This window comes from Ctenopharyngodon idella, chromosome 3 (assembly GCF_019924925.1).
Source record: "Ctenopharyngodon idella isolate HZGC_01 chromosome 3, HZGC01, whole genome shotgun sequence".
NCBI lineage: Eukaryota > Metazoa > Chordata > Actinopteri > Cypriniformes > Xenocyprididae > Ctenopharyngodon > Ctenopharyngodon idella.
In genome coordinates this window covers 42,663,315-42,677,146 of record NC_067222.1, presented here as the reverse complement: position 1 = coordinate 42,677,146, position 13,832 = coordinate 42,663,315, and the positions used below count along the sequence as shown (strand labels likewise).

The 13,832-nt window shown below is 37.1% G+C and overlaps 1 protein-coding gene across 1 annotated transcript in view; it reads right to left on the bottom strand.

The window, feature by feature from the left end:
• pitpnc1a (phosphatidylinositol transfer protein cytoplasmic 1a) overlaps positions 1-13,832 on the bottom strand; it is a 108,799-nt gene extending 94,967 nt beyond the window's left edge. The window contains exon 1 of the mRNA XM_051888033.1: positions 13,140-13,832. Coding sequence (XP_051743993.1) covers positions 13,140-13,187 — 48 coding nt within the window. The 5' untranslated portion in view covers positions 13,188-13,832. The remainder of the gene's footprint in view (positions 1-13,139) is intronic.

Sequence of the window (13,832 nt, the reverse complement as noted above, 5' to 3'; positions counted from 1 at the left end):
GCAGACCTCAAACGAGCTTTAGGGTCAAATACTTCTCACAGGGAACCACTGAGAGATGATCTGAGCTTCCAGGAGTTGGCCAATGGAAACTGAACTGTTAAAAGTACGTGATGGATGGGGATGAACATGAAACGCTGGACTGCGATCCGATCCATTAGCCATGTGCCCATCAGCAGGGTTTGTGGGATCTCCAAACAGCCTCAACATTAACGTCTGCAGGAGCTCTTTCATAATACAACAAAAGTCAGCTGTCTACCTCTATGACCTTCAATTTACTGCAGGCTCAAGGGCCACGGCCAGTTCAAATAGCCCAGGGAAAAAAAATAAAATAAAGACATGATCTTCCTCTGGAGCAGTATCTGATACAGTTAAATAAAAAGGTAAAATCAGTTCATCAGAACTGAATTGCGATGGGACACATTAATCCATGGTGATTTAAATCTGGTGTTGTTTTCCACATCTCTCAATACTTTCCTGATGCTTTCTTTTTTTCCTAATAAAGAGCAAATGCCCCAAAGTAAAAAAAAAAAAAAAAAAAAAAAGTAAAAGCAATTTATTAAAGGAACTGTTCATCCAAAGATGAAAACTCCCTGATTATTTACTCACCCCCAGGCCATCCAAGATGCATCTGACTTTCTTTCTTCAGCCAAAGAGAAATTATGTTTTTTTGAGGAAAACATTCCAGGCTCTTTCCCCAGCTAAATCAACTGAACAAGGGATCACTGTAGTCCATTTTTGACTGTCCAAAATTCATTACTTTCACTTTGGGATGGTCACGCTTGATGTAGGCAGCAAAACCCACCCCACTGTTTACAAGTGTGGAAGGTGCAGTCCAAAAGTTGAATGATCGTTGTGATATATTAGTATGTGTGTCGGTTTATTGTTTAAAACAGCCTGTTTGTGTTCCTGGATGCTTGACAATGGACCCTGTCTACGTCACACATGACCTTCCCAATGTGCAAACGTCACACAAGAGGCCGTGAACTCAATTGTCTCATTGACGCGCATCGCAGAGCTGGACTAAAGCGAACATTTGTTGTTAAAAAGTATATACTTTTTTCCCCCCCAGAAAATGGCTGATCGTTTCACTAGAGAAGACCCTTTGTATTTATTGGCTGGGGTCATGTGAAGCCCTATGAGACTGCCTAAATATGGATTTTAAACCATCAGAAATGGACTACGGCGATCCCTGTTCACTTGCATTAGATGGACAAAAATCCTGTAGCGTTTTCCTGAAAAACTGTTTTTGTCTTACCCTGCTTCCCTATATTATAGACTTAGCAGGATGGTTTTCACAGGCAATTTTTCCCTCCACCCCTAGTTGTCAGTAAATTATAAAAGGTAAAAAAAAGTTTTAAGTAATGTGATAGGCAGTGTTGAGGGTAACGCATTACAAGTAACTTGAGTTACGTAATCAGATTACTTTTTCAAGTAACTAGTAAAATAACTTTTACTTTTTCAATTTACAACAAAATATCGAAGTTACTTATTGACCGACAGCTCTCCTGTCCCCATTTTAAGAGAAATAAAGTGTAGAGGTGATGTGTGCGCTGTGTGAACATGATGATTATTGTAGTTCTTGACTAAATGTGAACATTTACTTTTTTTGTTGTTATTAAAAGACAAACGAGCAAGCCCAGCCCAGGTAAGAAAAAGTAACGCAAAAGTAATGTAACGCATTACTTTTCATAAAAAGTAACTAAGTAACACAATTAGTTACTTTTTTTAGGAAGTAATGCAATATTGTAATGCATTACTTTTAAAAGTAACTTTCCCCAACACTGGTGGTATACTGAAATTGTTTCAATTAATGAAATATAAGGGTCTTTTACTGTTAATTTTAGGTTTAGTCTATAAAACTTAAAGGGTTAGTTCACCCAAAAATGAAAATAATGTCATTAATTACTCACTCTCATGACACTGCTTTATGAAGCTTCGGAGCGTTATGAATCTTTTGTGTCGAATCAGCAGTTCGGAGCGCCAAAGTCACGTGATTTCAGCAGTTTGGCGGTTTGACACACGATCCGAGTCATGATTCGACACAAAAGATTCATAACGTTCCGAAGCTTCATGAAGCAGTGTTTTGAAATCGGCCATCACTATATAAGTCCTTATTTTGTTTTTTTTTGGCACACCAAAAATATTCTTGTCGCTTTATAATATTAATATTGAACCACTGTACTCACATGAACTGATTTAAATATGTTTTTAGTACATTAATGGATCTTGAGAGAGAAAATGTCATTGCTGGCCATGCAGGCCTCAGTGAGCCATCGGATTTCAACAAAAATATCTTAATTTGTGTTCTGAAGATGAGCGAAAGTCTTACGGGGGTGGAACGACATGAGGGTGAGTAATAAATGACAAAATTTTCATTTTTGGGTGAACTAACCCTTTAAAATGTTGCTACTGTATTTTTTACTGTAAAGTTCTGGCAACCACAGCTGCCTTTTTTTTTTTTTTTTTTTTTTACAAGCAATGAACAACAAAAAAAGTATCAGGGAAGCTATCCAACCCTTTCTGTCCATCCTCTTACATTTGACATGAGCAGTCCATTACGTGTAGCTAACACAACTGAACACCACCGAGCCCTGCTGTGTACATCATATCACAGTGAGTACAGAAAAGCGTGTCGGGTTTTGTCAGGTCTCGGCCTTCTTTGAAACACCGCTGACAGCCTGCAGTAATGGATTTAGATCAGAGGATTCACTTTAGATATTTCCAGCTCGACCTCTGAGCTTCTAAAACAATTTGGAATAGATTTACTGTAAGCTGAAGCTGTGACATGTTACAAAAGAACAAAAAAGCACATGCTGGATAAGACGTTTCAATGAAAAGAACCTGAACACAAAGGCCTGATTATGACCAGCACTTTACAAAGAACATGCAATATATTTGGAAACAATATCTGAATGATAAAACCTTAGAAACCAGAGATGGTCAATACTAAGGGTACCAAGGTTTTATGACATAATGGATATGGTTAGCTAGCTTAGAAATGTTTCATTTTTCCAATCGATTACAATCCACAAATAAATGTAGAGAGATTCACAAAATTAAAATTTATGAATAAACAGAATGAGATCCACAAATATATCATAAGAGTTTAACAAAACTGATTAAACGTGATTGGTTAAAGCAAGAACGTGCTATAATTGGTCAGCGCAATCTGTTATCTGACTGGCTTGAGTAGATGGTGGGTAGAGTCCAATTCGTGGATTTGTGTCTCGACACCAGAAATGTTTCAAAATCAACAAAATGGGGTGATTCACAAACGCAGAGGAAGCGATTCATAAATCAGTGCCAGGCAGAGTTGTGGTTGTAACATTAAAACATATTTCTAAACATTTTCTTGTAAATTGGTACATCTCGCTTAATTTATTAGTGAATGTAATTCACTTTTGTGAACCTCCTAACGTATATTTGTGGATTTCATTATTTGTTCAATTTTTGTGAAAATCTTTGCATTTACTTGTGGATCATAATCTATTTATTTGGGGAAAAAAACTCATTTGACTCATTTATCTGTCATACAGTCAATAATATCTTTCCCTGCCACTGACAGAATTTTCTCGTCATTTATGAGACAACGCTTCCACGCCACTGACGGAAATTTCCGGCTTTGCGTGTTTTCACTGTTATACAGTTGGGGGCGCTATTATGAATGAAAGAGAAGAGAATCTCCAGATCAAAACAGGCAAAAAAAAGCAGCAGAAACAAGTGATAAAAGCATTGCTTTTGCATGTTGTGGTGTTTGAAAAACAAAAAACGCGATTTTCTCAGCTTTTTGTTCAAAGTGTTTTTTTTATTAAACTTACACACATTGTTGATAAAAAAAAAGAATCCATGAAGCTAGAAATTTTTGAAATTTAAAAAAAAAAATTTGGCAGGGAAAGAGTTAAGAAGCCTATTGGTGACACCAGTATCCTATGCTGGTGGCCAGTATCCACAACAACATGCTGGTGACTAGAAATGCAGCTCAGAAGATTTTTCTAATGGTTGCTTAAGGAATCTACATTACTCATAGGAAACAACCCAACCCTCCAGTCATCACTGCTTCAGCTACTGACAGCCGCATTCAGACGCACATCCAGAAGCTTCTGGCCAAGAATAAGTGCACAAATAAAAGAAGATGCTGCTGAAATGGAGGATGGTGCTGACAGCAAATGATGTTTGCTGCCCACCCTCACCACCAAAATAAATCCATATTTTCTCTCTGTCATGATGTTCCAAACCTGTGCGATTTTATTTTGATCAGATACATTATTCAAAATTTCTCCTTTTGTGTTCCACTGAGGAAATAAAGTTATACTGGACTGGAAAAATATTAATGTGTAAATAAAGTGAAGTAAACAATGCATTTGAAAAACAAAAGTGCAGTGCAGGATGAGTCATGGATATTTTGCTTGGTTTTCCTAAGAGAAAAACAGTTTAATTTTGTAAATCTCCAGAAGAACAGTAGCAGATGAACTTAACACACAACCCACAAATTCTAATTTTAAATGGATTGGGTCTTCAAGTATTTCAACTAAATACAGACAAAGACACCATGTCCCATTTTGTTTACCTTTTTATTTTGTCCTGGATGTTCACAAGCCTTCTCACACTCTTAGGGCCCTATTTTCGTGCATCGTCTAAAGCTCACGGCGCAAGCGCACTTAGGGCATGTCCGAATCCACTTTTGCTAGTTTAACGATGGGAAAAATGGTCGGCGTGGTCTAAAAGGGTTGTCCCTATTCTCTTAATGAGTAATGGGTGTGTTTTGGGCGTAACAAGCAAAAAACCAATCAAGAGTCTTGTATCCCATTCTCTTTAAAAGCCAGTTGCACTCACACCATGCTGGATTTGCTATTTACATGGTGAAATTTGCAAGTGGAAAAACTGAATGCTTATCTAGCAAGGAAACCGATCTGCTCATGCGCGAGGTTTATGCACACAATAATAATCTTTTACATTGTAATCAATTTATTTCTAATATTTGGCATGTTGGCACGCTTATTACTAACGCGCTCTTTAAATAACAAAAAAAAATCCGTCTGTTCATCCATGGGCGTGCTGGTCTGAAAACGAGGTGTGTTGCATTGTTGGCGTGTTGCTATTTTGAGGCAACTGAAAACCATTGACCAACTGAAACCTGGTCTAAAGTCAATGGCGCAGTCGTTTCAGTTGCCTCAAAATAGCAGCGCGCCAACAATGCGCCGGAACACACCTCGTTTTCAGACCAGCACACCCATGGATGAACAGATGGGCGCAAATGCATTTCCTATTTAAACAACTTGGCGCAGGATGTGAAAATGATATCTGCGTCGGGCTGAAACTTGGCGCCACATTGCACCAAGTGTATGATTGGGCCCTTAGTTTGTGCCTGTCCAGAGAGAACAAAATGGCTCTTTCCATATCAGATCTACAAAGAGATACAATAAAGTTACATCTACTGAGGCTTTAAAGTCGTAATGAAACGGAAGAAGTGAGAGATCCTTTCTTCGGTATTGTGACGTACATCTGAATTCACGGATTATCGAAAATGAAAGAAGTTAGGTTGGGGGACTTGATTCTATGCATCGGTTGTCGATTGGATAGAGGCAGAGTATGCAGTCGATTGTAATAAAGGGGCGAAGTTTAAACAGGCGAAATGATTGGAGAAGTCCTGCATGTGTCACCAGAGAAAAACTTGTCAGATTTTCCTGTGAAAATGACATTTCAAATAAAAATTACAACATCAAAAAATGAAAAAAGAAGAAAAAAAAAAAAAACATATGCATGGATGAATAGGTCACAAGATTAATATGCATTTAGAAAATAGGGTGATTTTTATTTCATGACGACTTTAAGCGAAAATCACATACTAAAGCTCCTCCCCTTGAGTAGAGTACATGCTTTCAAACCACATGAACAGAGATACAACATAGACAACCCATTTCCAAGTAAAGTAAAATCCTGAAGTTTCTTTATGCCCTTGAGAAGTGAAGATTCATCTGTTCAGTGTCTCTGCTGAAAGTCGTTAAATCCATTATCAATAGGACCTTGAGTTTCAGCTGAAAATGTCCAATTAAAGCAAAGAAAGTGTGTTTGCTTCCACCTGTGAAAGCTCCTGAGCTTCAGCTGGTCACGGCTCAATTTCTCACCTAATATAGATGCTACTGTATTTATTTCATAGTTGAGGTATATTAATTGCTGCAATTACCATTAATCATAATAACTGGCACTCAACACAAATGTCACTATTAGTCTTTAATATATAAATAATTAAGAGCAACAACTGTAGGAAATCACTGTAGGAAAGTGTAGGATCTCCTAAACAGCAATGAGGAATTAAATTAAAGAATTAAAATGGAGACCTATGTTCAAGTCTCCAGGCACTTCATACTTTTTATATCTTTCCTATGTCATTATTTTGAACTGAAGAAATCCACTTTCAATTTTAATTAAAGATTCTTTTCAATGAAATGATCACTGAATGATTCATACACAAATTGGACTGATTCGACTGCATCTGTTCAAGTCAACAACTCACTGATTCAATGATCCAGTTAGAGCGAGTCTCCAGCTAACAATTCACTGAATTGTTCGTGTGCATGACTCAAAATGTGTAAAGAATCAAGAGATCCTCAGAGCTTGAGTGTGCAATTCACAAAAGGCATATTTTAGTATTGATTATTGTAAATGAAAATCTACTGTGGTGTGCTGCAGAAATCAGTAGAAAACACATGAAAATAGAAAAAATACCTGCAAATTAAGAAAACATCTTCATCAGTTTGACAACACGTGCTGCAAAAATTCACAACGCAACCAAATCTAGAAACGCGCAGTGGGCTGTTTACATTAATTTCGTGTCATAAAAGCATTCTGAGGTGCAAGTACATTCTCAGATTCAGCCGAACACACGAGCGCTCTTCTTCGTGAGCATTTGAGCTTGTGGTTAAAAATTAGCCTAGGTTCAAACGATCTGTAAATCCAGCGTCGAACTGGGCCTTGTTTATGAAACCAAAAGCGCCGATTCTGAGGGCTCGAGCAGCCACGGAAAAACACAAGATATTCTCCATTAATTTTAATCAATTAAAAAGTGATTGCAACTATCAGTTTCTATGGTTATTTTAATAACAAATATCGAGAGCACATCAGTGTAATGCGTGAGCACAAAACTCTCAGCTCCACGCTGGGTTCTTTGGGAAGCAAGGTCATCTTTCCCTTACAACCAAAAACACACTTCTTTGGTGACATTGTTGATTTCGTGAAGTCCTGTGACCTGTGCAGCGCTGCCGTCGACTTCCGTAAAGCCGAATGCGCGTTGATGGGCGTGCTCTTGCTCTCTCTGGCGCACTCTTCAAGGAGAAGTGCCCGTACAAGGAATTCCGACCTATCTGACATCACACAGCCCCATACTTGAAAAAAAGACTGCGAAGTTTGAGGATTTTGGAAGAGTATTTTTGGCACAGAAATACTCTGTCATACATCCAACTCGTGTTTTGAAACTTTGACCATGTTTAGCGTGAGAATCCAACTCTTTAACAGTGTAAATAAGTCAGAATACTTTAAACTTATGTGCGAAAGGGTTAACAGTGTAAATAAGTCAGAATACATGAAATAGCATTATACCCGAGTGACTCCGAGTATAAGTTACCTCTCTTTCAGAAACGGGCTTGACTTACCCTGCTTTCTCGGGTTTGACATACCTCCCATTCTGAAACAGAAAACCCAGAGTTTCCCTCATTTTAGGGTTAACATACTCAGAGTTACCACTTAACCTCCTTTCTGAAACAGCCCCCTGGCATTTTATCTATTTGTATGTTTTTTTTTGTTTGTTTGTTTTTTAAGTTGCGACGCGTTGAGCTCTCTCGGCCACTGTAAAAAAAAAAAAAAAAAAAAAAATCACATTTACAGAACATCATGACTGTCAGTTATTTGTGAACTAAATCTGCTGTAAAACAATTGTATGGAAATGCTTGATTGTGAACATTTGTCTGTATTTGTATGCTACTTTACACCACATCCCAAATTATTATGCAAGTGACATATCAGTAGAATAAACATTCAGATTTTAGTTTTTCTAAGAAAATGTTTGTTTGTTTATTTATCCATGTCTTTTTAGATAACTGTTATCAATCTCAGACAAAATAATTTGCCAGGTCTATGGAAACCCTACTTAGAGGTTGTTCCACATTATTAAGCAAGTCACAGTTCTCATGCAATATAGAGAGGAAGAAAGATCTTTCTGAAGATGAAAAGCATGAAATGGTCCAATGTTGTGCAAAAGGCATGAAAACAACTAATATTGTGTGAAAACTGAATGGAGATTATCAAATTATCATAAGATTTGTGAGTGATTTAGAGCACAGCAGAACTCAGATAAAGGCTTATTAAGGAAAGTTCCTGTCAAAATAATTAATTGTAGGGCAGCTATAAAAAAAAAAGCCAGTGTTGAGCAGAAAACAGGTATTTGAAGCTGCTGGTGTCTCTGGAGTCTCAAGAAGCTCTCCATGCAGGCTGGCAGAAGTGCATAAAGATGCATTTCAGCCACTCCAAACAAAAGCTCACAAAGAGAAACATTTACAGTGGGTGTAGAAATATATTTTCAAACAGTTTTATTGCTGTGGTGTTTTTTTGCAGCATGGGATAGTGCATAGTGCATTGTATTTCAGAAGGCACTATCCTTCTTTTTATACCATAGCTGAAAATGGCCAGTAATGAACTCCACATATCTTGATGAAGTCATTTTAATACCCTCAAAGACCCTAAAGGGACCTTCCATCTCACTTCCCAATATCCCAGCCCAAATCATCACCCGCTAGCTCCTTAGTAGTAAAGTAAATAAAGTAAATAAAACTATTTAAAAATGAGTCTTCATGTATTTCTACACCCACTGTAAATGTTTCTCTTTGTGAGGTTTTGTTTGGAGTGGCTGAAATGCATCTTTACGCACAACTGCCAGCCTGCATGGAGAGCTTCTTAAAACTCCAGAGACACCAGGAGCTTCAAATACCTGTTTGCTGCTCAACACTGGCTTTTTTTTATAGCTGCCCTTTTAATACAATTTTTTTTTTTTTTTGACAGGAACTTTCATTAATAAGCTTTTATCTGACTGAGTTCTGCTGTGCTCTAAATCACTCACAAATCGTATGATAATTTGATAATCTCCATTCAGTTTTCACACAATATTAGTTGTTTTCATGCCTTTTGCACAACATTGCACCATTTCATGCTTTTCATCTTCAGAAAGATCTTTCTTCCTCTCCATATTGCATGAGAGCTGTGACTTGCTTAATAATGTGGAACAACCTCTAAGTAGGGTTTCCATAGACCTGGCAAATTATTTTGTCTGAGATTGATACCAGTTATCTAAAAAGACATGGATAAATAAACAAACAAACATTTTCTTAGAAAAACTAAAATCTGAATGTGTATTGTACTGAAATCTTACTGATATGTCACTTGCATAATAATTTGGAACGCGGTGTAACTATAAGTAACCAATTCAAAGTTCTATTTTTGGCAAATGTAAAGGCCCTTTCACACCAAAAGTAAAATGAATAAGCCTCGGATTGAAGGAAAAATGCAAATTCATGCCTGTACTGTAGAGATCGCAGCTCAAACAAACCTTTCAGCTGTGCTGCCATTCTGGACCACAGAAGAATAGGAAGCAGGAGAAGAAAGCTCAACACTCTTACTTCAGCAATAAATAAATAAATAAATAAATAAATAAAAATAAAAAAAGAAGCACAAATGTGATATTTAACTAAAGTCATTTTTGCTTATGGTTGAATTGGGTCATTGAAGGTCAGCAGCAAAGAAATTGCTTATTAAAGTGAGATTAAATACATAAAGTATATTTGTGTAATTTAACATCTTTAATTATTGCAGGTTTGCATAATATTCTGAGTTTCCATTTCACTGTTTTTATTCATTTTGAGGAATTCTGAATCTGTTTGGTATGTGGAAAAAAAAACACTGGAATTTTAAAGGAAAGCTCAAGAGAATCCCTTTCATTTTATCACTTCACTCCTCCAAGTCATTCTTCCAGCATCGCTCCACAAATGATTATCTATAATTAATGAAGTCTGACTGAGAGGTTTTTATCACTCAAGAATGTGCAAACTCCAGGACCTATATGATAAATGTTCATTCTTTGCATGCATACAGAGAGGGTATCAACATACAACAAAAGCTAGAGTCACACTTGTTTCTAAGAGCCAAGGAAATGTCCTTGATGGCAGTCAACATGAGGTTGATGTAACAGTTATTTGAAGACATCTGAGATACCATGACCTGTAATCATGCTCTCAGCTCAGTAACCTCTCAAGAGACCTTTAAATGATCAAACAGATTTTAACTAACAGTCTTCGCCGTTGCCAGGTAAATCAATCATCCATAGCGTTTGCAGATGGCTTTTTCCTCTTATTAAAACACACACCCATGTACACAAACACATAAAATGCTAATTGTTTTATAATGATATTTTATACCTCTCCCTCAGGGAAATAATTTGGGGTTTGCTTACTCTGTTTACAGTATGTACCTCGATTTATTAAGCACTAATATTAATAATGATGCAGTTTAACATGCAGCTTCCTTGAACACAAAACACATCTGTGGTGTCAGTCAGCAGATGGGCTGCAAAAGCACAAAGCCACATGACAGGAAGACGGCAGTCACTCTGGTATTGCACTTAAGAAGCGTTGATAGATCTGATAAGTCTCTGCTCAAATCCATTCCATCCAATTACAGTTACATTCAGTCAGTCAATTCAAGATGCAAATTTATGCGCATAAGCATCTCGTACTATATTGGTCCCATAGTTAGTGGGAACAGAAATTTCTTTGATTAGTTAGATCACATTACAAGCATTAAGATGTTGCTTCTTATATTTTTTCCCATAATGAAGACATTATGGTCAACACGCTTACCTAATATAACTAATGCACACATACACACACACACTTCCTTTTCATACATGGAGACTCTTCATTCTGTGAGCTAATGATATTTTCTATTCCTTAAACCAATTCATGTAAATTGTGACACTTTTTGAAATTAAATAACTGGGAAAATGGATATTTCAGGATATTCAGGATATCATTTATGTAGATTTAAGTTTACTTATATCCTACTGAAACAGGAGGTTTAGACATATCTAAGGTCTCATCCTTTTTTCTTTTTTTTTTTTCCCAATAACTTAATTTTGTCAACTTTTAGGAATAATACCACAAAACTGTAAATTTGATTTCATTTGTTCTTTCAGCCTTTTCTAATGTCCTATTTCCTGATTGACTGATTTTAAAATACGTTATTTTGATTTTAAAAGTCGTTCTTTGTTATGATAGTAATGTTAGGGATTGCATAAGGATACAGCAACTATTAGGGGTGTAAAAAGATATTGTATCACGATATATCGCAACACAAAAATGCAACAATATTGTATCGTGACAATATGTATTGTGTATAGTTCATCCAAACTGAAAATTACTGTGTGAGAAAAAAATCAAGTTTACAGAGTTTTAGTGTCAGTACTACATTGAACTATATATAATGTTGAATAAAAGTAAGCAATAAGGTGTGCTGTATCGTTAATAAGTCACGGACGAAGGGCGTTGTTAGGCATGACGCGAAGCGGAGTTACCACACAATACAAATATTAAAGCCAAAAATATGCATCATGCAACTTTAATGTAGTAAACTTTCACCAAAAGCCTTCCTTCCGCCAGAAAAAAATAGTCCCTGACCGTAAACAGCAACAGAAGTTACATTATTACGCCATTAGATGGCGACAAAGACTGTCTTTATGAGCGTGTCAGTCAGTAGCAAAGACTTTTACATTGAAAAGATTGAATTGTTGTGAACACGGAACAAGACGCAACTGACAAATGCTTTGACTAGCGCTGTCAGTCACGGGAAAACCCCTTAACTGTTAAAAGGACAAGATAATAAATTGGACATTTAAACAGATTTTTTTATTATGAACATAGGACTGACCTGAAGGAAAATGCTAAATCTGAATACAGGTAATAAACTCAATCTTTTTCTCACAATACTCTTCTACATAATACAGTAAGCTTCAATGAACAATATCAGCTGAGAACAAACAGTTTACGTTGCTAAGAGTGGTTGCTAAGGGTGTTGTGTAGTGATACACAGAACCGTTGGGTGAAGCGGTCATAGTTGTGTTTTATTGTGAATAAAACACAGCTATTGACCAATCAGAATCAAGGACAGGAACTAACAGTTTTATAATGTATAATAATGCAATGGGGGATATTTGTGGGTCCTGATATTGCCAAATGTCTTATGTTACCAGTAAAAAGTGGCCTACATTATTTAAAATATATCTAGTCGGTGACAGAGTGCAAACATATTCATCTAAAAAGAACTGTGTTTCAGCATCCAACACTATTCATTTCCACCCCCAATGTAATACCAAATTCAGCATTTTAATCAACAGTACATTTTTGTTATCCTTTTAACATATGTCTTGGAGTATCGCAATAATATCGTATCGTGAGTTCAGTATCGTGATATGTATCGAATCGTGACATGAGGGTATCGCTACACCCCTAGCAATGGATCTAAACAAACCAATGTATGCAGTTCAAATGGAGCTAATCGTTAGTTTGCTTTATAAAATAAAAGATTATGTCAGTCTGTATCAGTGAACGAGCTGGGGTTTTCAGTTTCATAAATGATACTGGTCTGAAAGAGGCACTTGGCACAGATCCATTCTGTGTAAATTTAAATATCTCGTTATAAAATACCCAATGACTGTAATGAAGAGTTTATCAAAGTATTAATCTTGTTTTCCGATTAAAAAGTACATTGAAACGATGTCAAAACCACACTAAATAAACAACAACAACTCCAATCCCAGTCAAAGAGTGATGGGAATGGAAAGTTCCACAGCACCACCAAGTGGATTTAACTATGGATTTCTGCACTGTCTCTCCAGTCCGGGAGAGAGGGAAAAGTTGCAAACAATAAAACTGGTGTGAATTGAATTCAAATAGACGAAAATGCCATTTGGGGGCACATTAACTACAATAAAAGTCATTTGGGTGAATTTACAATTGAGTTACTTGATATATTGAATTAACTGTTTTTCATATATGTCCCATGCGATAATCAATCGCTAAATATAAACTTAGTGCACTTACCTCTTCCACAGTTAGTGGCATGCATATCCGGTATTCCTTCAACAACATTGTCCTCTCCTTATGATTCCCACGCTAGATCGAGTGCCAGTGATCATCTAAATCAATTCAGCCATCTGGTGGTGCATGCAATCACGAGTTGTCATATAAAAAAAGATGGAAAATTTCAGTGCACTTCTGTAGAAACGCTCTTGCCGTTGTGTTTGCAGTGAACGTTCACGCGCGCGGCTTGTGATGTTGTAATGAATTCACTCTTGGAATTTGCGATGCTCGTGCGTTTTTACGCGCAGGGAAACACGCCAGAAACGCACAAGAAATCCAGTGGAGAAGACGATTGTCGCAGCGTCCCTGTGTTATTGTGTTTTAAACTTTAAACTGAAGCGGATCTGTGCTCTGGTCTTCTTTATAATGAACCCCTGCTTCCCGTGCACCTGTCCCGTCCCGCTCCACACAGATGATAAAGCGATGATTTGAGTAAATCTCAAAGTAAACACGTTAAACACGGCGCACCTGGAGTTAGTGGCATTGTTTTCCTCTTCTAGTCAAACGAGAAATGTGCAGCTGTCGTGTACTCCGCTGCGCTAACGCGGGATGGTAAGTTTGCAAGGAGAAAGACACGCTGTGGCAGTGTGGCGCAACGCATCACAATGTTTTCATCGGCCAATAACGCCTTCAACCGATGGGCGGCACTAGTGA